The 24,004-nt window shown below is 42.7% G+C and overlaps 1 protein-coding gene across 2 annotated transcripts in view; it reads left to right on the top strand.

Annotated features, from left to right (window-relative positions):
• The window catches only part of FLACC1 (flagellum associated containing coiled-coil domains 1), a 28,938-nt gene that overhangs the window by 2,236 nt on the left and 2,698 nt on the right, over positions 1-24,004 (top strand). Inside the window, exons 3-16 of one of the 2 annotated variants that reach the window (XM_081143059.1) lie at positions 1,589-1,750; positions 2,397-2,471; positions 4,964-5,012; positions 6,743-6,876; positions 7,261-7,323; positions 8,654-8,747; positions 10,394-10,455; positions 12,475-12,572; positions 13,628-13,680; positions 15,401-15,500; positions 17,529-17,632; positions 20,552-20,614; positions 23,429-23,518; positions 23,637-23,746. In XM_081143059.1, the coding sequence (XP_080999185.1) occupies positions 1,638-1,750; positions 2,397-2,471; positions 4,964-5,012; positions 6,743-6,876; positions 7,261-7,323; positions 8,654-8,747; positions 10,394-10,455; positions 12,475-12,572; positions 13,628-13,680; positions 15,401-15,500; positions 17,529-17,632; positions 20,552-20,614; positions 23,429-23,518; positions 23,637-23,746 (1,208 nt within the window). In that variant the 5' untranslated portion in view covers positions 1,589-1,637. The remainder of the gene's footprint in view (positions 1-1,588; positions 1,751-2,396; positions 2,472-4,963; positions 5,013-6,742; positions 6,877-7,260; positions 7,324-8,653; positions 8,748-10,393; positions 10,456-12,474; positions 12,573-13,627; positions 13,681-15,400; positions 15,501-17,528; positions 17,633-20,551; positions 20,615-23,428; positions 23,519-23,636; positions 23,747-24,004) is intronic. The other variant, XM_081143060.1, reaches the window with a different exon arrangement.

Consider the following 24,004-nt stretch of genomic DNA (forward strand, 5'->3'; position numbering starts at 1 on the left):
TACTCATCCTCCCTCCATTGTCTTTCTCCCAATTGTGGTCACAACTCACTTTTTGGTTAAACCAATATTAAGTGTTTACGTAAATATATATGTGTATACCTTACTATGATTATGCTTACTTTCTTATACAATATTTTTTAACCTGGAGTGATTATGCAATTTTTATTTTATTAGGTCTCTGTTTCTATTGCTAATTTTTCCTAAATTTTCTGTTTCTTATTGCAAAGGCTCCGTGACAAACTACTGCAAATTTAGTGGTTTAAAACAACACCAATTTATTATTTTACAGTTCTGAGAACAGAAATCTGAAAACGGGTCTCACTGAGCTAAAATCAAGGTGTTGGCAAGACTTTGTTCCTCCTATAAGCTCTACGGGAGAATCATTTCCTTGCCCTCTCCAGCTTCTAAAGGCTGCCCATTTTCCTTGACTCATACCCCTTTCTTGATCACTCCTACCTGATCGTTTTCTGCTTCAGACTCTCCCACCTTTCTTTTATAAGGATGCTTGTGATTGCCTTGGGCTCACACTGGTAATCCAGATAATCTCCCTGTCTCAAAAGCCTTAACTTAATCATAGCTAGAAAGCTCCTTTGGCACAAAAAAAAACATATTCACAGGTTCTAGGGATTAGAACATGGACATGATTTTGGGGGAAAGGAGCATTATTTGACTTCCCACAGGCTCCATGGATCTGTGAAATTCCTATCAGTTTCATCTACTTGTTCCAACTTCTGAGTCTTTCAGGGCCTTTCACGTGGGATTTGGTCCCTTTTGGCTCATATCCCCTTTGCAGGCACACAGGCTGTAGCTTCCCATAGTGTGCTAAGTGAGGAAGTTATTGTGCCAAACATACATTGACATCATCTGTGCAGTACTGCCTCCTTTCCCATTCGCTTTGTTTTCATGAAATTAAACCAACCGCTTTTAATCCTGCACTCTCATTTTAGTGGGGTTCTGGGAAAAAAGGAGAATTAACAAGTGTAATCAAGTGTGATCATGTTTATCTGGTAGTTGTCTTTCATGCAGACTTTCACAGTAGGGGTTTTTGTTTTTATGGAGCCAAAAAGGAAGAGTTTTGACTGTAGTTCCTACAGGTGACCAGGAATGAGAAACTGGGAGATCCAGTTTAATTTGGATAACAGAGATAATTTTCCACAAAGTTCTGTGCAGGACCTGCTGTAGGGATTTCTCTTTACTTCTGTGAGAGCTAGTGTGACCTGATGAAAGAGACAGGGCTTAGGAGTCAGGTAGACTTATGTTTGTTCCCAACTCTGTAACTAGCTACCTCCACAACCTCTCTGAGTCTCAGTATCCTTATCGATAAAACTGGGATAAGAATAATTAATCACTTATTGTGTACCTGGCTTACAGTAAGCACTCAGTTATAGCAGATTTTAAATTGCTTTCAAGTCAGGACTACTGGGTGGCAAGAGATGAAGTGTGATTCTATAGTCAACACTCTGTACCAGATCAACAGCTTCCAGAATCTACCATCTGTGCTTTGGGCTCTCCCTGGATTCTTTCATTTGTCTCTAAGTATTGTTTTGACTCTAAATTCTGTAACTCTGCTGTTTTTCCCCCATCTCAGCAAGGGGGCCTCCTGACCTAGCAGCCAAGACTGCCCCAGACCTCCTGCCATGTACCCCAACCCTCTCATCTACTGCACCTGCTGGGACCCCTGGCACTTGGGACCACGGAAGCTAATCAAGACTCCTCAGCCACCAAGAAAGACCTCCACAGGGAAACCCAAGTAAGGATAACCAGGGATGGACTAGGGTTTGGGGACTTGGGGTCCATTTGCAGCTTTCTTTCTCTTACAAGATTTCCAAAACAATTTGGTAGCAAAAACCCCAAGAGGGCCAGAAAGCCTAGCTTTGCATGTCTTTCCCTGCCAGCTTGTTAGCTGCACATTGCTCTTGCCAGTCCTGACTAGGCTTAATGTCCTTTTAAATGAGGACATCTCATATGAACACAGACAATAGTGTGGTGAAGGCATGGGGGGGGCAAGCGGGGGTCAATAGAGAAAAAAGGGGGCATCATCGTTAATAATTTCAACAATAAAGATAAATTTTAAAAATAAATAAATGAGGATATCTCAGAGTTAATTGAACAGAGAGAGGAGGGCTTCCAGCCAAAGGGCCCCATGACAGCTGTCCCTCCATGTGGGACCAAGAGCTTTGGGAACTGGGGGACAAGCTGTGCTGCCAACCCAGGGACCTCCAAAAGACAGTGAACAAGTTCCAAGGCACTGGGCCTGAGGTTGCCAAAGACTGTCCATTGTAAGCCGATATATTACAGTTTGGGGCCTCAGTGGGGACTTACCTAATCTGGGAGTACTAAAACAGATTTCTGAATTTCCAGTTTTCTTTAGTTTGCTGTTCATTTTTTCCTTTCAGGCTAACTCTTCTTCCTCCAGCTTCAAGAAAACAAAATTATGTCCAATCACCAACAAAACCTGTTGTCTCCCCAAAGTAAGTATTTGTATGCCTATGGGGTGGGAATGGTTTAGGTATGTGAATAAAACAATCTGCCTCCTTGGCCTTCACACCCTTGCCTGAGCTAATTGCTGCCAGGAATGTGAAAGAATTGCCAGAACCCCCCATGATTTCCCCCAAATCTCAGACCCTACATATACATAGTATGACCTCTGCACCCACAGCTTTCAGAATCACTACAAATGAGCTCTCATCTGAGGTACCCTGACAACTGTTTCCTGCCCTAAAAGGGTAGTTCCTAAAGCCTGTTTTAGGCAAAGAGCTCCCATTGGTAGTATTTCACCCTTTTACTGATTCTTTCCTATGTCTAAGATTTTCTATAAATTGCAACTGTTATTACTTATAAATTTATAACTTTACCCATATTTTATAGGCTTAGAAGTATAACCTAGTTTTATGTCTTTGCATGAGTCTTTGTATTCCATTTACTTATTTGGAAAATATTTATTGAGCACCTATTATTTGCTCCCTGGCCTCACTCTTGGGACAAGGGCCAGGTAGACACTAACGTGACCTCCAAATGAGGACAGGAAGAAATTACTCGCCAGTCAACTTTCAACTTGGGCCTCAGTTCTCAAACATGCCAACTCAACTCTCTGAATTACATCCTTTTTGTGAATCTTACAATTTTCTTGCAAACATATAATATGCTTCTTGTATTAAAAGTTTTTGATTCTTAAACTTGAACTCTTGGGGTTTTTTGTTTTTGTTTTTGTGTATATCAGGAGCCTTGGAAAATGGCAGTAGCTGAGCACTCTCAACCCCTGAGAGACACAATTTGCAAATCACTTTATCTTCAGTTCTCTATAGCACTTAATTCTTTTTCTCCTTCTAGTTTCAGTATTTATGTGCCTCTTTTTCTCTCTTAAGTAAAAATATCACATCTCATTCCATTTCTCTTGGTACAGAGTACTGTGCTTTGCATATATTAACACCTCATTGAGTTCATTAAATGAGAAAATGCTTTGATTGATATCAACAAAGTGTCAAAATTTGGTCAGTGTAATTGTAGTAATCTGAATAACAGGTTGACAAGGACAAAAAGAGTAAAGATAAGTCATTCTGGATCGACCTTACCTTTTACTTTTCAGTGAGAGAAACACAATTATCTGACAAAATGAGTATCTATGTAGCCACACTGTGACCCTTCTAGAAGTTCTAAAGTTAATGCAGTGCTGTGGAGGTCTCAGTTTGTTCAATGAGATTTACTAAGAGCAAAAAAAGACATAAATTCAAATCCATAGTCAGCTTTTTAAAGAGACCCAGGCCACCCATTGGTCACCCAACGAGGTGTTCCTAAATTCAGAGAAGACAAACCAAATTATCATTGTGGACAGTTGAATTGGGAACATATGGTTAATTTTAGTTAAGTTGCATTTAACTAAGTCAGATTTAAATCGTGTATATTGTGCATTCATGCCCACTTTTTTAACACACAGAACCATTTTTATTTTTTGCCAGTGAAAGTTAAAATCAGAGGTTGGTGGTCACCTCTGAGATACCCAAATCCTTAGAATGGTTTTCTCAAGAGAGTCCTCAGTGCCTCTCTGGGGGTGGGAGATGTGAGATCTAAACCATACTGATGGTTATTAACCAAGATGGAACTGCTTCCACCAGGAAAAGTCCTCCCAATCCCACTTTCCACATCCAGAGTCAGCCACCAGCTCTGGACCAGTCCCTCCCTGGTAACCAACTCCACAGCCCTTAGTGATACTCTAGTTGTTTGATTGTAGGGAATTGGAACTTCTAGAGCAGGTTTCAGCTATCTCTCTTCACACCAGTTGCCCAATGATATGTGTACAGGTGTGGTATTTGTTGAGGCCAAGGGGAGAGGCCTACCTATTCTTGTCAGCATATCAGACGATAGTTACTCTTATTTTAATCTTTCAACTTTCTGGGTGAACTTCTTTATAAATACTCTTTTGATATTTGGGTACCTGAAAACAAAAATTCATTATGATCGGGGTTAGCACCAGATCTCAAAATAGTACCACTTTGCTTATCCTTAATTAACTGGCAATTTCAGGGTCCAGAACACCAAATTCTCTTGCAAATGAGAAAAAAGGTGGTTGTGCAGACAACATACATGTCACTAAAAAATGTTTGCATTAAAGATTAAAGGGCTCTCCTATGAGGATGCAGCATCCTCATAGGAGAGCCCTTTGGATTTCACTCCAAGTTTCTTGGCCCTTATTTCAGGAATGGTTCTACTATTAGACTAGTGACTAGTCGATTTCCCACTTTTTCACTACTTGCCATTTTATCACAGCCTGTGTACCAGTGATCCCTGGAACATTAAGTATTCTCTCCTTTCTACAGTATAATATGTTGAGAGCTGAATGGGGCCTCAGAGATCATTCCAGGAATGTCACTTTTTACAGATGAGTGGGGGGGGTCAGGGCTCTGCTCCTGAACTTGGAACTTCTCTTCGCTCTCTGGTTGCTTCTGAGCATGCCTTTCTCTTACAGAGTGAAAACCCATTTAGGAAAACAAGAGGAGAGCAATAATTTACCTTATGTGAGTAAAAATGGAAAGAAGGTGGTGGGGTTAACAGTTATTGAATACCTACTGTGTGCAGGCATGGGCCTTTTACAGTACTTACTTCATTGAATCTTTGCAATGATCCTATGAAGAGGTGCTGGAATTACTGCATATAGTGCTAAGTGTCAGGATCAGGACTTGGGCTCAGCTAGACCCCATAGAAGGCGTTTAATTACCTCTGTACTGCCTTGTGCAGGGTGAAGAGAGTGTCCCAGGGAAATCAGATGGTGACAGTCCAGACCAGAGGACAGCTCATGCCCAGATGCAGGGAACTCTCTGCCATACTTGGGAATCCACAAATGCTGGGCAGGGGGCCATAAGAACACCTGAGGGGGACAGGGGCAGGAGCACACAGGAGAAAGAGATGGAGAACAAACCCTGAAGGATCTTGACATGTGCCTAGAAATTTAGGCCCAATATTTTTGATGTCTGGGAGCCTTTATAGGTCTGACATGGGCATGGGACCAGTAAGATTTGCATTTTAGCGAAAAACACTCTGGTGGGATATAATTGGTGCTTTTTAGTACTTTCTGCCTTTATCTATTTTCCTTTCTCCCCAACCCCCTTAAAAAAGAATCATGCAATCCCTAATGGGCAGGAAAAAAATAAACAAAAATGTCATATGATGGCTGGTAGCCCTCCAGGTGGAGAGGAAAGCCAGACTGAAGGCAGAGAGGCCCAACTGGGAAGGTATCTCCAGCGCCAAGAGACAGATGGTGGTGGCCTCAGGCTATGTCAGGGGCAGGGCTATCAGAGGAGAGTGTGAGGATGAGATACTTTTAGGAAATAACAATGGCAGCACTTGTGGCCTGCAGGGGTGTCCTACACAACTCTAGAAGGTACAGTTGTATCTATGACAGCTGGTAGTCCTGCCCAGACTTATGATTTGGCATCTAGTGGGGAACAGAAGAGGAAGTAACTAAAAAAAATTTTTTTGCAACTGTGCTTGGCATTTTCTCAGATGTTATTTTGTTTTATCCTCACAAAATCCCTTTGAGGAAAAGTTATTATCCTTATTTTCTTTTTCTTTTTCTTTTTTTAAATATATCTTTATTGATTTCAGAGAGAGGAAAAGAGAGGGAGAGAGAGAGATAGAAACATCAATGATGAGAGTCATTGATTGGCTGCCTCCTGCACGCCCCCGACTGGAGATCGAGCCTGCAACCTGGGCATGTGCCCTGACTGAGAATTGAACCCCAATTGCCTGGATCCTAGGTCGATGCTCAACCGCTGAGCCACACCCGGCTGGGCTCCTTATTTTCTGATGAGGAAACTGGTTACAGAAATGGTGAATAACTGTGGTTGGTGGCAGAGCCAGGATTTAAACTCAGTCCTGTCTAATTCCAAAAACTGAGTGATTTCCACAATGTTCAGCTGCCTCCTGGCTTCTGGCCATGATGGAGAACATAGAGGAGAAACATGGCTGGGTGTAGAGTGTGGAGTGGGTGTCTACAGTTAGGTTTTGGAAATGTTGAGCTTGAAAGGCATATGGGGACATCCAGGATCCAGTTGAGTCTTGAGATTGGGTCTCAGGAGAGAAATCTGGAGATAGGAGGGTGAGTGATAACTGGGGAAGGAAACAGGAAGGACTTGGGCCCTGGACTTCCATCTCAAGTCTCTGTTTTTAGATATGAGTAGGGCACTAATAGATTTGGAGGACTCTCAGCACTCTGCAATATTATCTTACCTTCCACCCTGATGCCCAGGAAGTGATCAATGTGTCACCTGGTTATCGCCTCTTTCGGAATAGGGAGCAGATTTCCGTCACCTTGGGAGATGAGATGTTTGGTAGGAAAAAGCATTCGAGATCAGAGATCATGGACAAAATCAAAATTCCCAGGTAATGTCTTTGGACCAACATCCAGCTCCTCAGACCTATCCCTGCCTGGCTTGGCCTGGCCTCAAGAATAAACTCCTAACGTCCACTCCCAGTTGCAGGGTCCCTGCTCTGGAGGTGCTGCAAGCCACTTCATGCCTCAGCCCTGTGCCCGCTCCTCTCCACCCAGCCTCTGTGCTCCAGTCCCATTCTAGTCAGGATGAAGGTCAAGTCCGGCAGCTGATCTGGAATATGATTGGGTGTAGTGTGTAATTCATACTAAAGGAGAGCAATTTTTCCTGAAAGTAATGAACTGATTCATAAAATAGTCCAAATACGTTGAGTGAGAACTAAAGTCAGGGTTTCTGGGAGGCCTGAGTATGCATCCCTTTTTCATTATGTCCAAAGGTACCATTCAGTTCATGCCTCTGGGAGATGCAGCATGGAAGATTCTGGCCTAACTCTGTCCCAGTTGAGTACCCTGTCATCCTCTCTGTCATTCAAGTCCCACCTACTCTCGACCCTCCAATGCCATGTACAGGCAGTCCCCACATCCTTTTCATTCTACCTCCTAAATCTCTTATATCTTCTCCTTCCCCTTCCCCATCTGTTACCTCCTACCTGCACTATTGCAATGGCTCCCAAAGAAGTGTCTCTTCCTTGGGCTTTAAATTGCTCTGAAAATTATTTTTTCAAAACAGAAATCTAAAAGACCAACAATAACACACACACACACACACACACACGCACACACACACACAAATCACCTACTTATTTGTAAGTGTATAGAAAGGATATATCCAAACTGTTAGCAGTGGTTTCATTTGGGAAGAGATTCAGACTGGACATAAGGCTGAAAGACACGTAAGCTCACTGTTGAGAGATGCCATGCGTGGTGTCAGCCTGACCTGACCTGGCCTAGAGAAACCAGACTCCAGTCTCTGTCTTCCCTCCAGTGGGAACATTCAGGCCCTGTTTTTCTTTGCCTTACTCATCCAAGGCCCTCTGCAGGAGGAGCTGGGCCATGCATCCATAGTCAAGCCAGTACCCTCAACCACCTCGGCCTCAATAAGAGCTGTCACCGATTGTGGCATAATAAAATACAATAGCCATACTTGGTTTTTCCCCCTGGTAAAGCTGTGAGTATTGTTTATATTGAAGATTGTGTTAGGAGTTCTCTGTTGTTCAACTTTCTCATACCTTGATGCCCTTTCCTCCTACATCCTTTTGTTTTCTCAACCTCTTAAATTGAGGACCTCCTCTCTGCTGCACTGCACACAGCCCTGCCTACCACCCTGTCTACTCCAGGTCAACAAAACAGAGCTGAATAATCTTAGACATCATGGAGGCCCCATTCCCAGAAGCACAGAAAACCTTTATCAAGTCTGGAAGCCACTCTGTTAAATGCCCTCCTTCTCTGTTTCTGCCCCATTCCCTAAGATTCACTGTCAGCATCAATCCTATTCCCCACTTCTCATTTCCTAATTTTCTGAACTTCTACCCCCTCCATTTCAACTATCAGTACCAAATCAAGGTCAAACCCTAATAGGTTTCTGACATATTCCTCTTTCCCTTCTATTCAATAGGCCAGCAAACCACCCCACTCGGTTCTGGGTAGCTTACCCCAAAGGGCTCAACCAACCTACTGCCACATCCTGCCCCCCATCTTTCACTCCTCTTCTCCCAACCCAGTGATGGTGGAGCAGGTCTCACCAGGCCACAGTTGGTCATGCTTGGGAAGAGGCATAACTGGCATAAAATAGAAACTCTGTGGATGATTCAAAAATTAATTATCCCGTAGGACTGATATCATTACTGACCTAGAAGAGCAGATCTCAGAGCTGACAACGATAATAGAGCAAATGAACAGAGACCATCAATCTGCCGAAAAATTGGTGAGTGATCCTTAAGTTAGCTGACATCTCTGTGGGTACGGGAAGGACCAAGATTTTCAAATTACCTGCTATCTGGTAATTTGATGCCAAGTTCTTGACTCACGGGAGCCATGCTGTCCAGGCAAGAGCTCTGAAGATACGACTGTGGTCACCCAGTAGTATTTCTCTGTCTCCACCCTCCTCCATAATTGCAAGAACTCAAGTCCTTCCTCAAGGCCTAACTCAGTTTCTGGGAGCTCTCCCTGTGCCTCTGGTGTGTTTGGTGCCACTAACCTCTCAAAAGTAGGGGGCACTGACCGTTTCGTGCCTGGTGGTGAGTTAAGCTCAGAGGTTGTGGAGGCTCTTACTTAGACAGTGTGGTCAGTGCTTCCAGTGTTGTTCAAAAGCTACCCAGAAACCTTCAGTACCCACTTCCTGTTGCTACTGAAACTACCAAAGCCCCAATTTCAAATTCTGCTCATGTGAATTGCACTCTTTGGGTTTCCTGGGGATTTTGGTAACACCTCCTTCTATTTTATCATAGTCTCTTCTTCCCCACTTCGAGCAGGTGTGCCTGGTGGCCTGTGCTGGAATGATAAACCAGAGCAATAATCAGAACCCTTCCCCTCCCCTTTGACTGTTGTTGTTGAAACACACTTGTAAAGGTTGAATTCCCAGCAGACCCATCCCTCACTGTCTCATAGACCACAGGTGCTTCTGAATCCTTCAGGGACTCAGTTTGTGACTCAGATCGAGCCCTCCCTTACTCATGAGTCATTGCTATATTTATCTGCTGCCAGGTTTATGGTTTCTTTCTACTGAAAGAAAATTGAATCTCAAGAAGTTAAATAATTAGCCTAAGAGCATTTATCTTTATTTGGGCAAAATGCTCATTTTCACTCACTGAAGCATCAGTCCTGCTGAAGACATATTTAGAGATTACTACTTCCATGAGGACTTCAGATTGTGACCCTTAAAATTCTCCCACCTAAAAATACAATAAAATAAAATTCTCCCACCTGTAAACACCCAAATTGTTATGTGACCCTGTGCAAGGGAGGACTGCTGGTGCCACTGTTTAGTCAGAGAAGGACAAGGACAAGCCCTGAGCCCTTGTCTCAGCTGGCAGGGGACTCTAACTAGTATGGAAGTTTCCATTCCTCCTGAGTCAGTGGCCAGAGGACCTGATGTGTTAGAATGGAGGGTGACCTGGAAGTGAGCAAATCCTGCCTCCTGGAACACAACCATTCTGCCAGCGAGGATTTAACACTGTATTTAAAGTTCATCAAAGGCAGAGTCTGAGTCTTAGAACCTCTTAGGCTCTTCCAGGCGAAGCCCTTTGTTCAAGAAATGATTGTTCAATTGAATTATTTATCTGAGGGTCCAAAGGCCACTCTTTTACAAAGAGATTACAGTCCCTCAGAGAGGACCATACCTGCTCACAAAACCTGATAGAGACAGACATGGCTTCCATGCACCAACACTACAAACTGATTACGTACCAAACAACACAGAGCAAGGCAAGAATCGTTCTGTTCCCTCAGTAATGATGGAGAGACATGGGGAGTGGTGTGTACCCCATGAGTGAGAAGGCTTCTCAAAAGCTGCAGCCTGGAGTGGGAGTGGGGTCCTCAGTCCTGCGTTGCCAATGATGGCCTTATTTCCAGCTCTCCAATGAAATGGATCTCCGCTGTGCTGAGCTGAAGCAGAACTTTGAAAACAAGAACAGGTATGTTTCCTAGCACAAGCCCTTGTGTGCTGAAGGCACTAAGGCTCCTGCATCCTTGCAGGACTTCAGTTCACTGGGATTTCAGACAGTGTCAAATGGAGTTAGGTAGCAAGGGGGGGGATGAGATGCATGTCTTTGGAGAGCAGGATGGTTTGCTTTGAGGACACTAAAATGTAGCACAGTGAAGGTTATTCCTGGTTTTGTAGTTTCTCATCCAATTACTTCCATTATAATCTCCCTTTTTGTTGATTGCTGAGAAGAGCCATTTTTTTTTTCCTGTATGAGATTTCTGTGGTAGACAACTGTTCTCAGCCCAGCCTCCTCCTGTCATCTTCCTTGTTTTCTCCTCTTACTGCTACTCTCCCTGGCTTCTAGGTCAGGGCATGGGCAAAATAACAAGGAGCTATGGGAGGGACAGGAGCCAGAGCCCCAGGACAAACCATGGGGAAGCAAATGAAGTGTGTTGTCTGTGTGGGTGACGAAACCCACAAAATCCCTTCCATGCTATCTGCTGGGCACCAGAGTAGCCTCAGAAGCCCTGGTGGAGAGAAGTCTTCCTAATTGAGTCATAGACATATAGTTGTTGTTTTTTTAAAAAAAACCAAAAACACAGCCCGGCCGGGTGTGGCTCAGCGGTTGAGCTTCGACCTAGGATCCAGGCGATCGGGGCTCGATTCCTGGTCAGGGCACATGCCCAGGTTACAGGCTCGAGGCAGCCGATCAATAACACTCTCATCATTGATGTTTCTGTCTCTCTCTCCCTCTCCTTTCCTCTCTCTGAAATCAATAAAGATATATTTAAAAAACAAAACAAAAAAAACCCCACAATTTTTAAGTTAATTATTTTTTAGTAGACTTTATCTTTTAGAGTGGTTTTAGGTTTATGGTAAAATAAAGTGTAAAGTACAGACAATTCCCACATACCCCCTCACCTCACACCTGCACGACCTGCGCCGTTATTGACATCCTGCACTACCATGGTGCACCTGTTACCGTCGATGAGCCTGCACTGACACAGCATTGCACCCTATGTCCATAGTGTACACTGGGGTTCACTCCTGGTGTTGTCAAAACACATTCTATGGGTTTGGACAAATGTATAATGACGTGTGTCCACCATTTTTGTATCATGCAGAATAGTTTCACTGCCCTGAAAACCTTCTCTGACCTGTCCATTCATCCCTCTCTCTGCTAACCCCTGGCAACCACTGCACTGATCTTTTGGCTGTCTCCATTGTTTTCCCATTTCCAGAATGCCAGATGGTTGGAATCGTATAGTTGCAGCAGCCTTTTCAGATTGGCTTCATTCACTTACTAATATGCATTTCAGGCTCCTTCATGTCTTTTCCTGGCATGACAGCTTATATAGCCTTTCATTTTAACACTCATCTTGAACACTGGAAAGGAGACTGAAGAGACCTTGGACTCTAAAATTATCCGGGGAGCTAATGCGGCCCAGTTTCAAGACTGTGTTCTTAGGGGGCATCTATGGCACCCACGGGCCCCATTCAAAATAGTGATTGGTGAAAACAAGAGTCCTCTTCCCCTCTCTGGATGGGTGCCAGGAAAATGCATCAAAAAGTGAGGGTTCTGCCCTGGCCAATCTGGCTCAGTGGTTAGAGCGCTGGCCTGCAGACTGAAGGGTCCCAGGTTTGATTCTGGCCAAGAGCACGTACCTCCGTTGTGGGCTCCAACCTGTGGGTACTGGCCCTGACCAGGCCCGTGCAGGAGGCAACCAAATGATGTTTCTCTCACATCAGTGTTCCTCTCTCTCTTTCTCCCTCCCTCTCTCTCCCCCTCTCTCTCCCCCCCTCTCCCTCTCCCTCTCCCCCACAACTCTGTCTGAAAAGCAATGGAAAAAATATCCTTGGGTGAGAATTAAAAACAAAAACTGAGGTTTCCCCAGCCTGCCCACTGGCTTCCTGTGTGAGGGAGGAGAGGTGGGATTAGGTGAACATAACAGCTCAGCCCTGGACTTCTTTTCACTAATGGCTGTGACCTCCTCCCGGGGTCCCACAGGGAGCTCAAAGAGTCTCATGCAGCAGAGCTCAGTGAGTTGGAGAGCAACTGCAAAGCAGCCTTAGAGGCAGAGAAGTTGGCTGCCCAGGAGAAACTAGGTACGTTCAGGACCTGGAACAATGACCAGGGTGAAGGGGTGGGAGGCTGACCATGTGGGTCTGGAGCTGAGGAACTCTCATGGCCACGGATGAGCTGTAACTAGACTTTCAAGGTTTCCTCCTGAAGCTCAGGGAGAGAGGGAGCAACTAAGAGTGAAGCTGAAAGGAGTGAAGCCATGTCTACCAGTGTCCTTCCTACACCCAGAAGATGGAAGGACCTGTGACCAAGTTTTGAGATACAAGCAGGTCCCTTAATATCTAGTCTCCATTTCCCCATCTGAGACCTGAGGACAGCAATACTTGCCTTTATCAGAGTGATAAGAATGGGAAAGCACTTTTTAAGGTATAGTTAAAGTTCTGCAAATATAATACTATTCTAATTCAGCAAGTTTCCTCACTAGCAAAATAATGGTGTTTCTTTAAATCCTAACTGGCACACTATGATTTGTGTGGCTTTATAATCCATATGGGTTGTGTTGGCCATTTATCCCATTGTTTATGCTGCTCTGGAGAAGAGGAAAATGTGTCTTCTTCAGAATTGTGAGTTTATAGACTAATGTTCACGGAGAGAAGGAGAAATTCTAGAACCTTCTCCCTTCCCATTGCCTTTCATTTTTTAAAGGTGGTATTTATACCTTGCTGATTTCCCAGTTTTTTAAAAAAGAGAACATGTATTGTTTTCAAAATTAGTGTACACTAGGAAATGTTATTTTGAAAAGAGAGAGTCAGGTGCATGCTATGAGATTTTGCTTCTCTCCTTCCAAAGATTCAGGTTTACCCTGGGGCTTAGTTCTCAGACTTGGTGTCCATCAAAATTGCCTGAGAAGCATAGTATCGACAGATACCAGGCCTCTCCTCGATTTAGTAGGTGTAGGGTGAGGTCCAGGCATCTGAGTTTCTAATAAGCTTCCAGAGTGATTTTTGAGGCATACCATGATTGTACCACCTAGGGGGTGAGTTTGAGGTGGGGAAGGCATGCAAGAGAGCTCCCATTTGAACTTGAAAGTGTACATTTCAGAGCAATGGTGATGACCTGTTGTTTTCCTTTTGTCCAGAGGAGATGGGAAAGGAATACAAGTATTTGAAGAATATGTTTCATATGTATCAGGTGAGATTCAGAGCTCCTTGTTGGATTATGAGAGTAAGAGAAGCAAGACTCATTCTCTTGCTTGATGATGTTGGGATGAATCTAGAGCTCTGGCTCAGAAAATAATTTCTTCAGATTCCCAGTGTCCTTGGACCAAAGTGGCACACACTAATTGCGCCCAGGGAGAAGAGTGAACCTTCGGGCTGTGATGGCTTCCATGTGTGACAAGTCAATCATCCAGACCCTAGGGAAGCCCATCAAAAAATATGTTTGTGATTACAAAAGTAATACTTGCTCAGTGTTTGTTTGTTTATTTATTCATTCAGTGTGTTTTTTAAAAAAGGAAATACATAAACCAACAACAGTAGCAACAAAAAGAAAAAAAACTATCACCACCCGGAGACAACGGCTATTAATATCTATACTTTGTGACATCTTTGATTTTAATAGAGTTCTGGGTCAAAAGGAAGAACCATTGTAAAGGTCTTTGATACATTTGGCCAAATTGCCATCCAGAAAGACTGTATCACTTTGCGCTACTCCCACTAGCAGAACATGGGAATGCTCTAGCCATCTCAGACATAACCCATTCATTTAATCAGCTAACTTGATGGAGGCCCAGAGACAGAGCTGGGCAGGATTTCTTCCTAGGGGGACGAGAGAGTAAAAGATAGGGAATGGACAGGGAAGGGCTAAGGCAGCAAGCCCCCATCCCATGGTGACCAACTAATCCTGGTTTGCTTGGGGCTTTTGGGTTTTAGCATCAAAAGGCTGGAGTTCCAGGAAACAATTCAATCCCAGGCAAACAAGGGTAGTTGATCACCCTATCAAAGGAGGAATCAAGTTAAGCACCAGCACCACCTCTGAAATTTGATTTACCACTCACAGTTTCAGTTTTGAGCTTGAGTCCAAAGCCTATGTTCCAAGATGTGCCTAGATACAGTCAGGGAAAACATCATAGACCAGAGCCTAAGAGAAGCATCAGGTTAGTGAGCAGGTAAGCTATCCTGGTTTCCTATGTATACTTTGTGTTTGCTTCAGTCTGGGCCTCTCCAGAGAGCGTGACCTCTCTGAAAACTTAGCTTACCACCAGCCTTGAAGATGGAAAGAACCTCTATTTAAATGGCCACAAAGAATTACAAATGAGCTGTGATGCCCAGGCCCAGTGTGAATTCTGCTGCTAACCTGACAAGGAAGGGAGTCAGGATTCTGAGACCTTTCTGGCAACGTCTGGTTCCCAGGCCTTCCCCTTCCTGAGGTCCCACCATCATGAAGTCTAAGCCAATCAACAAGGGTTGACACCTGGTTAGGCTTATTTAACTTCAACCACAAAAGAAGTTAGATCTGCCGAGGGAAATGGACACTCTGAAAACATCGTATTGTTTTCTAAGTGTTCACGTTAACTACTAGGCATTTCGTCTGTTTCTTCTTGAACTACTTATGAGTGAGTCATGAGTCAGGGAGTTTACATGGGAGTCTTCAACATGGGGAACCCTACCTCTCTTGAAAGGAAGCTCAGTTCCAGTGGGCAAACACCAGGCAGAGTCTGACTTTCAGGCAGCTCTTGGGGTGGGTGGGGGGCGGCGCTGGTCTGGAATTTACTTTCACCAGTCACCCATATAGCCCCCCGACCCCCAACAAGGGTCCCAGGTGAGGAAAGCTGCAAAGGGCTCAGTGCTGTGCCTGGGGCCAGTGTGCAGCCTTTTTCAGGGCCATTCATGCTGCCTTTGTGTCTCCACAGGACAGCATTTATGATGAAATGGAAGATAAGTGGTCCAGGAAGACAGCAGAATGGGAGAAGTATGAGAAGCTGGAAAGGGAAAAGATCCTGCTACAGCAAAGTGAGTACAGAAACTTCTGACTTCTTGATGATAGGTGCACCAAAAAACGGCCATTAAGCTTGGTCTCGACTCAAGGAAGGCAGCCTTGGATTCACTAAGGGTGATGAGCCGCATGACTAGGCTCCTTGAATGGAAGGTGCCTGGAGTTTTCAAGAAAGTGACAGGAATGGAGTCTTTCTTTTTTTTTTTTAAATGTATCTTTATTGATTTCAGAGAGAGGAAAGGAGAGGGAGAGAGAGACATAGAAACATCAATGATGAGAAAGTCATTAATCGAGCCCGAAACCTGGGCATGTGCCCTGACCGGGAATCGAACCCCGATCGCCTGGATCCTAGGTCGACGCTCAACCGCTGAGCCACGCCCGGCCGAGCAGGAATGGAGTCTTTTATGAAGTTCAGCCACCTGAGATTCTAAGCCTATACCTTTCAAAACTCACTGATTCCAAGTTTGGCCATCATAACCTGGAACAAGCTTTGGGACATCTGTAAGAATGTGGGCTTGTTATCTAGCTACAGGTTACTCCAAAGTTCCAGAGAAAAAGTTCTTAAATTAGGTTTCAAATATTCAGTTGCTAGGGGAGGAGTAACACAGTCAGTTGTACTGGATTGTACTCTATATTTGACACCCCCTCCCCAGTAAGCCATGTTTGATACATATATAGATACAGATATATATCAAATTGAGATATAATTGACATATAACATTATATAAGTTTAGCCCAGCCAGGCGTGGCTCAGCGGTTGAGCGTCAACCTGGGATCCAGGCGATCAGGGTTCGATTCCCGGTCAGGGCACATGCCCGGGTTGCGGGCTCAATCAGTGACTCTCTCATCATTGGTGTTTCTATCTCTCTCCCTCTCCTTTCCTCTCTCTGAAATCAATAAAGATATATTAAAAAAAACAAAAAAGGTTAACATTATATAAGTTTAAAGTGTACAACATTTTGATTTGATACATTTATATATTGCTATATATTTTTAATATTTCCACACTTAGCACAGAGTTTGGATCATACAAAGTACTCTGTAGGTGAGCCTCCTACCCCCTGAGCATCTTCATAAATGGAAAAAGGAGAGAGGAATTTATGGAGACTCTGTTCCCTGGCCTAGAGGACTAGTTGAGGAGTGGGGCCTCTACAAACCTATTCCACGTCCTACCCCAACCTAGTTCATATCAAATTTAGTTGAGTTAACAAATTACTCATTTAAACGTAGATACTCTCTGGTAAAGTTAATTCTTAAGGCCATTCCTACCCTGGTGGGGACACTGGTCTGCTAGAAGGTAGCATGAAGACCCTGGAGTTAAGACTGGGGAATGGAATGTGGAGCTGCTCCTGTTTGAGGCTTTGCCTAGAATCCTGGTGGAGCACAGGCCATGTTACCTCCCAGACTCCTACACTCATCCCCCACTGTCAAAGTCTAAGTTAAGATGTTACAAGCAGTTTGGGGAGAACAGGCTTTAGCTGCTCGGAGTGTAGTTCAGTCCATACTTATCTTGTGAGTTTAGGAGTTGCCTCTTTATCCATCCCCAGCACCGTGATGCTGAAGAAATTTGTGTTAGCCCTTCACCCCTCCTTCCTCCTGTTCGGTATTGATTGGGTCTATGCTGACAGCTTCCCAGCCCAGCAGAACCCTTTAAGCCTATCTCCACCCTCGGGCTAAGTACAAAATGTTTTATATTGCTGGAAAAGTCATTTTAGCCAAGAGCTGTATTTTAAGATAAGGATATTCAAGAAAGCATAGTGGTTACTTCAGCAGAGAGAACAAACAAAATAATAGGCAACAGACCTAAAATAAACTACACAAAAAGAACAAGAGACATTAGTGGTAAATCCCATAGGGATGATGTAATTGAGAGCCACCACTGTGTTGACCTCACTCTTAAGCTCCCCCAGGTGTGCCGAACACCCAGCTGGAAGTACCTTGGGCTTGACCCAGTCTGGACTTTCTGTTATCTACAGATATTCTTTCTCTCTGCATCTGCTTTCCCCACAATTACGCTTATAAGTGATTTCCTCTCACCTCCACAGAAAATAAGATGACAAAAAAGTTTGAGTTAGAGTCAGAAGAAGAAAAGAAAAAAATAAGTGAGTCTTACAGTGCTGTCTTTGAGAACTTCAATCAAGAGAAGGAGGTGAGTCAGCCCACAGCACAGCAGTGGTGGAATGTGCAGTCTTGATGGGGCACCCAGTTCCCAGGTGTGCCCCTGTCATTGGGCCAGCTTTTTCCTTTCTGGGAATATTTCTCCTTTCCCAGCTTCCTTGGAACATATGCAAGTAGACTGTCTTTGCGTCCTTTGTCTAGATAGTCATACCACAGGGTTATTGGAATGAAAATTCTAATTAATAAGAAGGAATAGAATGTGAAACATACACAGAAGCTGAAATTCCCTATTTTGCCAAAATCCCAGCCTTTGAATGTCCTTCTCATTCTTGACTATGGCTGAAGAGATGGAGCGTTGTTGTAAATTAAACTGAGCAAATTTGGTCATGTACAACCCTGAGTAAATAAGGGTAGCTAACCAAAGGTTAGAGGTTGTGAGGGTTAGGTGCTCCTGTGAGTCACTCCCCTACAACCTTGACACTGATACCAGGTTATAAGGAGAGCAAATCTCAGACCAAATTCTGCCAAACATGTGGACATTTACTAAACAAATGTGCACTAGCCAGTGGGTCCAAGCAATTATACCACCAGTTCTCTGAGTTTTGGGGTGTATGGAAGCGTCCTCATAGGTACTTGTGAGGGTATTATAGAAGCAGGCTTCTATCAGCATTCTCTAACCATTGTAGTCTGCATCAGGCAACCAGAGCCTCTCCTAAGCAGGACACAGGACCATTTGGGGGTCAAGTCTTAGACCCCACCCTAAGTGCACAAGCTACAAGCTTTGTTAGATTTTTGTACCCATTTTATGCAAAGTGAAGAGTGCTTCTAATATTCCATTTTTAAGAGCCCATTTCTAACCATCATGCTAATTGAAAAGTGACTAATTTCACCAATAAAAGCCCAGGTATGGCATTTACTATATTACTGAGCAAAATGGTAATAAGGAGATGGGGCGTGCTCTGCAATAATGCTTCTGGGGTCTAGAGAGCTCATATGTTTGAATAGGAAATAGCGGTAGTTCCTCTTAGTGGGGAAAGATTTGATCATCTGCATGCATCCCTTCTTCCTGCTGACTATAAATCTGTAAAAGGGTGTCTCTCTCTCTCATATAATTTACACTTAGCAAGATGCACAGGGACTAAATGTACAGTTTGATGAGTTTTGACAAATGCGTATATCCATGTAACCAACACGCAAATCAAGATCTAGAACATTTCAGCAACCCAGAAAGCACTCTAGTGTTCCTTTCCAGTTAATCCCTATCTCCCTCCAGACTTGCCCCAAGACAACTGCTCTTTTGATTCCTGCCACCATAGATTATTTTTTCTTATTTTTGAACTTCATATAAATGGAATCATACAATATATGCTGTATGATGTTGTGTATAGGTTCTTTTCCCTCAACACAATGTCTGTGAAATTTATCCGTTTGATGCTCCTATCAGTTATTTCTTTCTTTTTTATTGCTCAGTAGTATTCCTTTATAGGAATATCACACAATACATTCACCATTTTCCTGTTTGGTGAAATTTTGGTTGTTTTCATTTTTTGATTTCTACAAATAAAGCTTCTATAAATATCCTATACAAGTACTTTTGTAGACATATGCTTTCATTTCTCTTGAGTGTACCTAGGAGTGCTATTACTGAGATCTAGGGTGGATATAAGTTTAACTTTATAAGAAATTACCAACCTGTTTTCCACAGTAGTTCTACCATTTCACTCTTGCATTATAAATATATGAGAATTCCAGTTGCTCCATGTCATTGACAACAGTTAGTATTGCTAATGTTTTATTTTTGACCATTCCAGTTGTATGAAGTGGTATTTCATTAGTTTTTGTTTCCCTAATGACTAAATATGTTGGGCAATTATTTATATGTTTATTGGACCATATATATGTCTTCTTTTGTGAACTGTTGGTTCAAGTCTTTTGCCATTTAGAAAACCATGGGTTATCATTTTATTATTGATATGTAGGAGTAGTTTTCATACCATGGATACAAAATTCTTTGTCAGATATATGTGTTCCAAATTCTATCTCCGAGTATGTGGTTATAAATATCCTGTACAAGTACCTTTTCATTTTGCTCATGTTGTCTTTCGATGGGCATACGTTTTTAATTTTAACAAAAGCCTAATTATCAAATTTTTTCTGTTATGGTTACAGCTTTTTGTGTCCTCTTTCTAAAATTGTTGACTATTCCAAGGACATAAATATATCCTTTTTTAAAAAAAAAAGCTGTATAATTTTAGCTTTCATGATTCTATGATCCGTTTTGAATAATTTTTGTGTGTGAGGTAGAGGTCATAGCCCCCCCCCCCCCGATGGATATCCAGTTGTTCCAGAATGATTTGTTAAAAAAACTTCTTTCTCCATTGAGTTACCTTGGTGTCTTTGTTATATTTGGGGAGGGAGGTGGGGTGGATGGACTTTCCACTCTATTCTGTTCAACTATTTTCCTTTACTTAGGCGAACAACAGATTGTCTTAATTACCTTAGGTTGAAGTCAGGAAATAAAAATCTCCAATTTTGCTCTTGTTTTTCAAGATTATTTAGGCTTTGTGTATCCTCTGTATTTCTATGTACATTTTAGAATTATCTTGCTAAGAAAACGTGCTGGTATTTTGACTGGAATTGCATTGAATATAAAGTTCAATCTGTGGAGAACTGCATATTTAACAGTATTAAATCTGTATGCTAACAAAAAAGCCTTTGACGAAAATATTTCTTTTAATATTTGTCAATGCACTATGGTTGAACATGAATGAGATTTTCATTATTTAACTTCAACATGTGATGTCTTTAATTTACAATGTGTGCTTCATGAAACCAATATCTAAACTTTGGTAAATATTATATTTCTGAATTCTATTCTGGTTTTCCTAGTTTTTGAAAGAAGTGCCACAACCCCCCATTGCTGACCTTTTCCAAATAAAATTATTTTTAGGAGCTCTTGAAACAACATGAAAAGGACATCTTGCAATTAGAGGAGCTTAAAAAGACCAAAGAGGTGAGCTTTCTCATTTTTCACTGTGGAATTAGCATCTTACAAATACATCAGTAAAATTATATATACTCAGTAAAATGGAATCAATGATAATTTTCCCCAAACTGGTGAAAAGTAGAAGACCTAAGCTGAGTTTGCTGGAATCAATAAGTCAAAAAGGATTTTAGAACTATTTGTAAAACAAAGCCATTAGTGCCTTTTTAGAGCATGATTTGAACAAATATATGAGCAATATATTGGGTGATCTTCAATGTCAAATGTCTATTTCTAGTAAGGTTCAAACCACAAAAGGGTCTTGAATAGTAAAATGCCAGATTCTTTTCTTTTACCTCTGAAAAGAACTCTAACTCCAAAGCTCTCCTTAAAACCTTGAGTGTACCTTACCTACACAGCTTCCTCAAGGAACACTCTCCTGAGACTTCCATGTGGGAGATACCTGAAGGGAAACTGTTTAAATCCACAAAGTGCCTTGTGGTTCTTCTTTCACTGAGAATTTAATTTGGATCCAGAACAGACATGTTTGGGAAATGATTAGCCATTATAAAAGCATGGAATGATTCCTTAGAGTCCAGATGGGGCTTCAGTATTGTTGGGCAAACAGGCTGCAATGTCCTACAAAGTAAAGGAATGGGCTTTGAGCAAGGCAAACATAGTGTATTCTTCCCTCCCTTTGTATTGAATTTATTGGGGTGATCCTGGCTAACAAAATTACACAGGTTTCAGGTGCACAATTCCACAGCACATCATCTGCACACTGTATTGTGTGTTCACCACCCCAAGTCAAGTTTCCACCTATCACCGTTTATCCCCCCTGTGCCCTCCTCTACTTCCCCACACCCTCTCCCACCCTCACCCCACCCCTGGCCATCACCACAGTGTGTTCTTATAACTGCTTTACTGAGCTTGTCTACTGATTTGACCATTTGGGTCATTTCTGGGTCTATTGCTATTAATTGATTTTGCTCCTCATTTATGGTCATATTTTTTGCTTCTTGGCATGCCTGTTAGTTTTTCATCGGGTGATGAATATTTTTGTATTTCTTTAAATGTCATTGAGCTTTGTTCTGGGATTCAGTTAAGTTACTTGGAAACAGTCTGAGCTTTTCAAGATTTGCTTTTAATCTTTGTTAGACAGAATTACAGCTGTGTTTAGGTTAGTTTTTCCCCACTACTGAGATGATACCTTCTGAGTAGTCTACCCAATACTGTGTGTATTCAGAAGGGTTTTTCTACCCTGGCTGGTGGGACTCTGAACTACTCCCAGTCTTGTGTTGGTTCTGGGTATTGTTCTACCTACTCCATGCTGGTGGTTCTTTCCCCCAAGCTCACCTCCTTTGGTTTTTTTCCCTCCATTGTGCCACACCAGTGGCACTGACGCTGTTTCTTTAACAGGCCGGGGTGCGCCCACTTTGGAGTCTTTGCACTGGACTTGCTCTCTTCCTGGAACGTTCTTAGCCAGATGTCCACGTAGCTCACTTCCTTACTTCCTTCCAGTCTTCACTCAAATGCCACCTCCTCAGGGGCCACTCAACAACCTGCCTGACTCTCCCTCCTCCCTGTTTTATTTTTCTACACAGACTTATAACCATCTAACCTGACAAACTCAATGAAGGCAGGGCTTTTTGTTTGTTTCCTTTACCACTAATCCCCACTGGCACATCATAGATATTCAGTAAATAGTTACTGATTTTTTTTTGAATGAATAAATAAATGGAAAAATGCAAAATGACCTGTTTTGCACAATGCAGTTGCAGTAAATGATGGTACCCGTTGAGTTTATGCATAGTGGGAGGTTGTTCATTACATGGGAAGAGCTGTGAGGATGGGAAGAGTTCGATGAGGCTGACACCTGAAAGCAGATCCCCATTTGGCTCATTTTCACAGTCTCCTCACCATCTCCCTAAAGTAGACCCCATGCTTATCTTATCCCTCCCCATCACTTACACTGTGTCCTACACCTGCATCCTCCATTTGTTTTTAATTTACTATTGTAATTATTTTGTTTACTTTTATTTAATTTTTTTATATTTTCCTCACTAGAGTGTGTCCCCATAAGAGTAGAAATTATATTTGTCTTGTTCATCATAATAGTCTAGGGCCTAATACAGTAGTAGGGTTTTTGTTTCTAATTAACAGACTTTTTAGAGCAGTGTTAAGCTTACAGAAAAATTAAGCAGGAAGTACAGAGATTTCCCATACACTACCCACCCTGACACAACTTCCTCTATTATTATCATGCATTGGTTTGGTACATTGTTACAGCTGATAAACTAATATTAATACATGATTTTTAACTAAGGGTCATAGTTTAGGGTTCATTCTTTGTGTTGTATATTCTATAGGTTTTGTCAAATGCATCATGCTATATATTCACCATTGCAGTACCATACAGAATAGTTTCTCTAACCAAAAAGTCTTCTGTTCTCCACCTATGCATCCCTCACTTCTGCTCCCAAACCCTAGCAACCACTGATCTTTTTACTATCTCCATAGTTTTGCCTTTTCCAAAATGTCATATAGTTGGGATCCATAGTAGATATTTAATAAATACTTGTTTAATGAATGAATAATTGGTAGCTGTTGTGACAACCCATGTGAGCTCTGGTGAGGGCTGGCTCTGAGGCAGTGACAGCGAGGTTGTAGGGGAGAGGGTATAGATGGCTGAGACAGAGGAGGCAGGATTAGCAGGGCATAGCAACCGAATGGTGCAGGAGAAGGTGTAGAGTTGATGCTTCACATTCTAGCCCAGGTACCCGGAGAAGAGAATAAATGGGTAGATACCATCATGATGTCCCGAAACAATTTCTTCTTACTTAGATCATAGAAGAAGAGTTGCATGCACAAGCTATTATCCTAGAATCACTTAACACAACCCTCTACCAAACCCAGATGGAACTCCAGAGAGAGGTGAGTCCTGGCTGGAGTGGGGATGGGAGTTCAGCAGGAGGATCCCAGGTCTCTGGGTAGCTCTGCCATATGGTGCTGGTTTAGGAGAGAGAGCTATTAAAATTCACATGTCTTTCAGAAAGCTCTGGTGGGAAATCTGGAGAAAACACACCAGACCAAGCTTGCCGAATCTGAAGAGAAGTTTAAATACACCATACAGCTCTTGCGAGAAGAGAACATGTGTCTGAGGTGTGAATGAGACACAAAAACATGGCTGACTTCTCCTTAGAAAGCGGGGGGATGGGTGAGGAACAGGTGAGGACAAACCCGGGCACTCCCTGATGAGGTCAAGGCTAGGCACTTTCAGGAGGAAGGTATGCACTGTGAGCTTGACCACAGAATTTACCTGATGTAGTCAAACGGTTCATTTGAAATGGTGCCAGAAATATGTCTGTACTCCTCTCCCTTACCTATGTCTTCGTTTTTATGCAAAATGACAAATGAGCC

This window comes from Miniopterus schreibersii (genome assembly GCF_964146895.1).
Source record: "Miniopterus schreibersii genome assembly, chromosome: 7".
NCBI classification, from domain to species: Eukaryota; Metazoa; Chordata; class Mammalia; order Chiroptera; family Miniopteridae; genus Miniopterus; species Miniopterus schreibersii.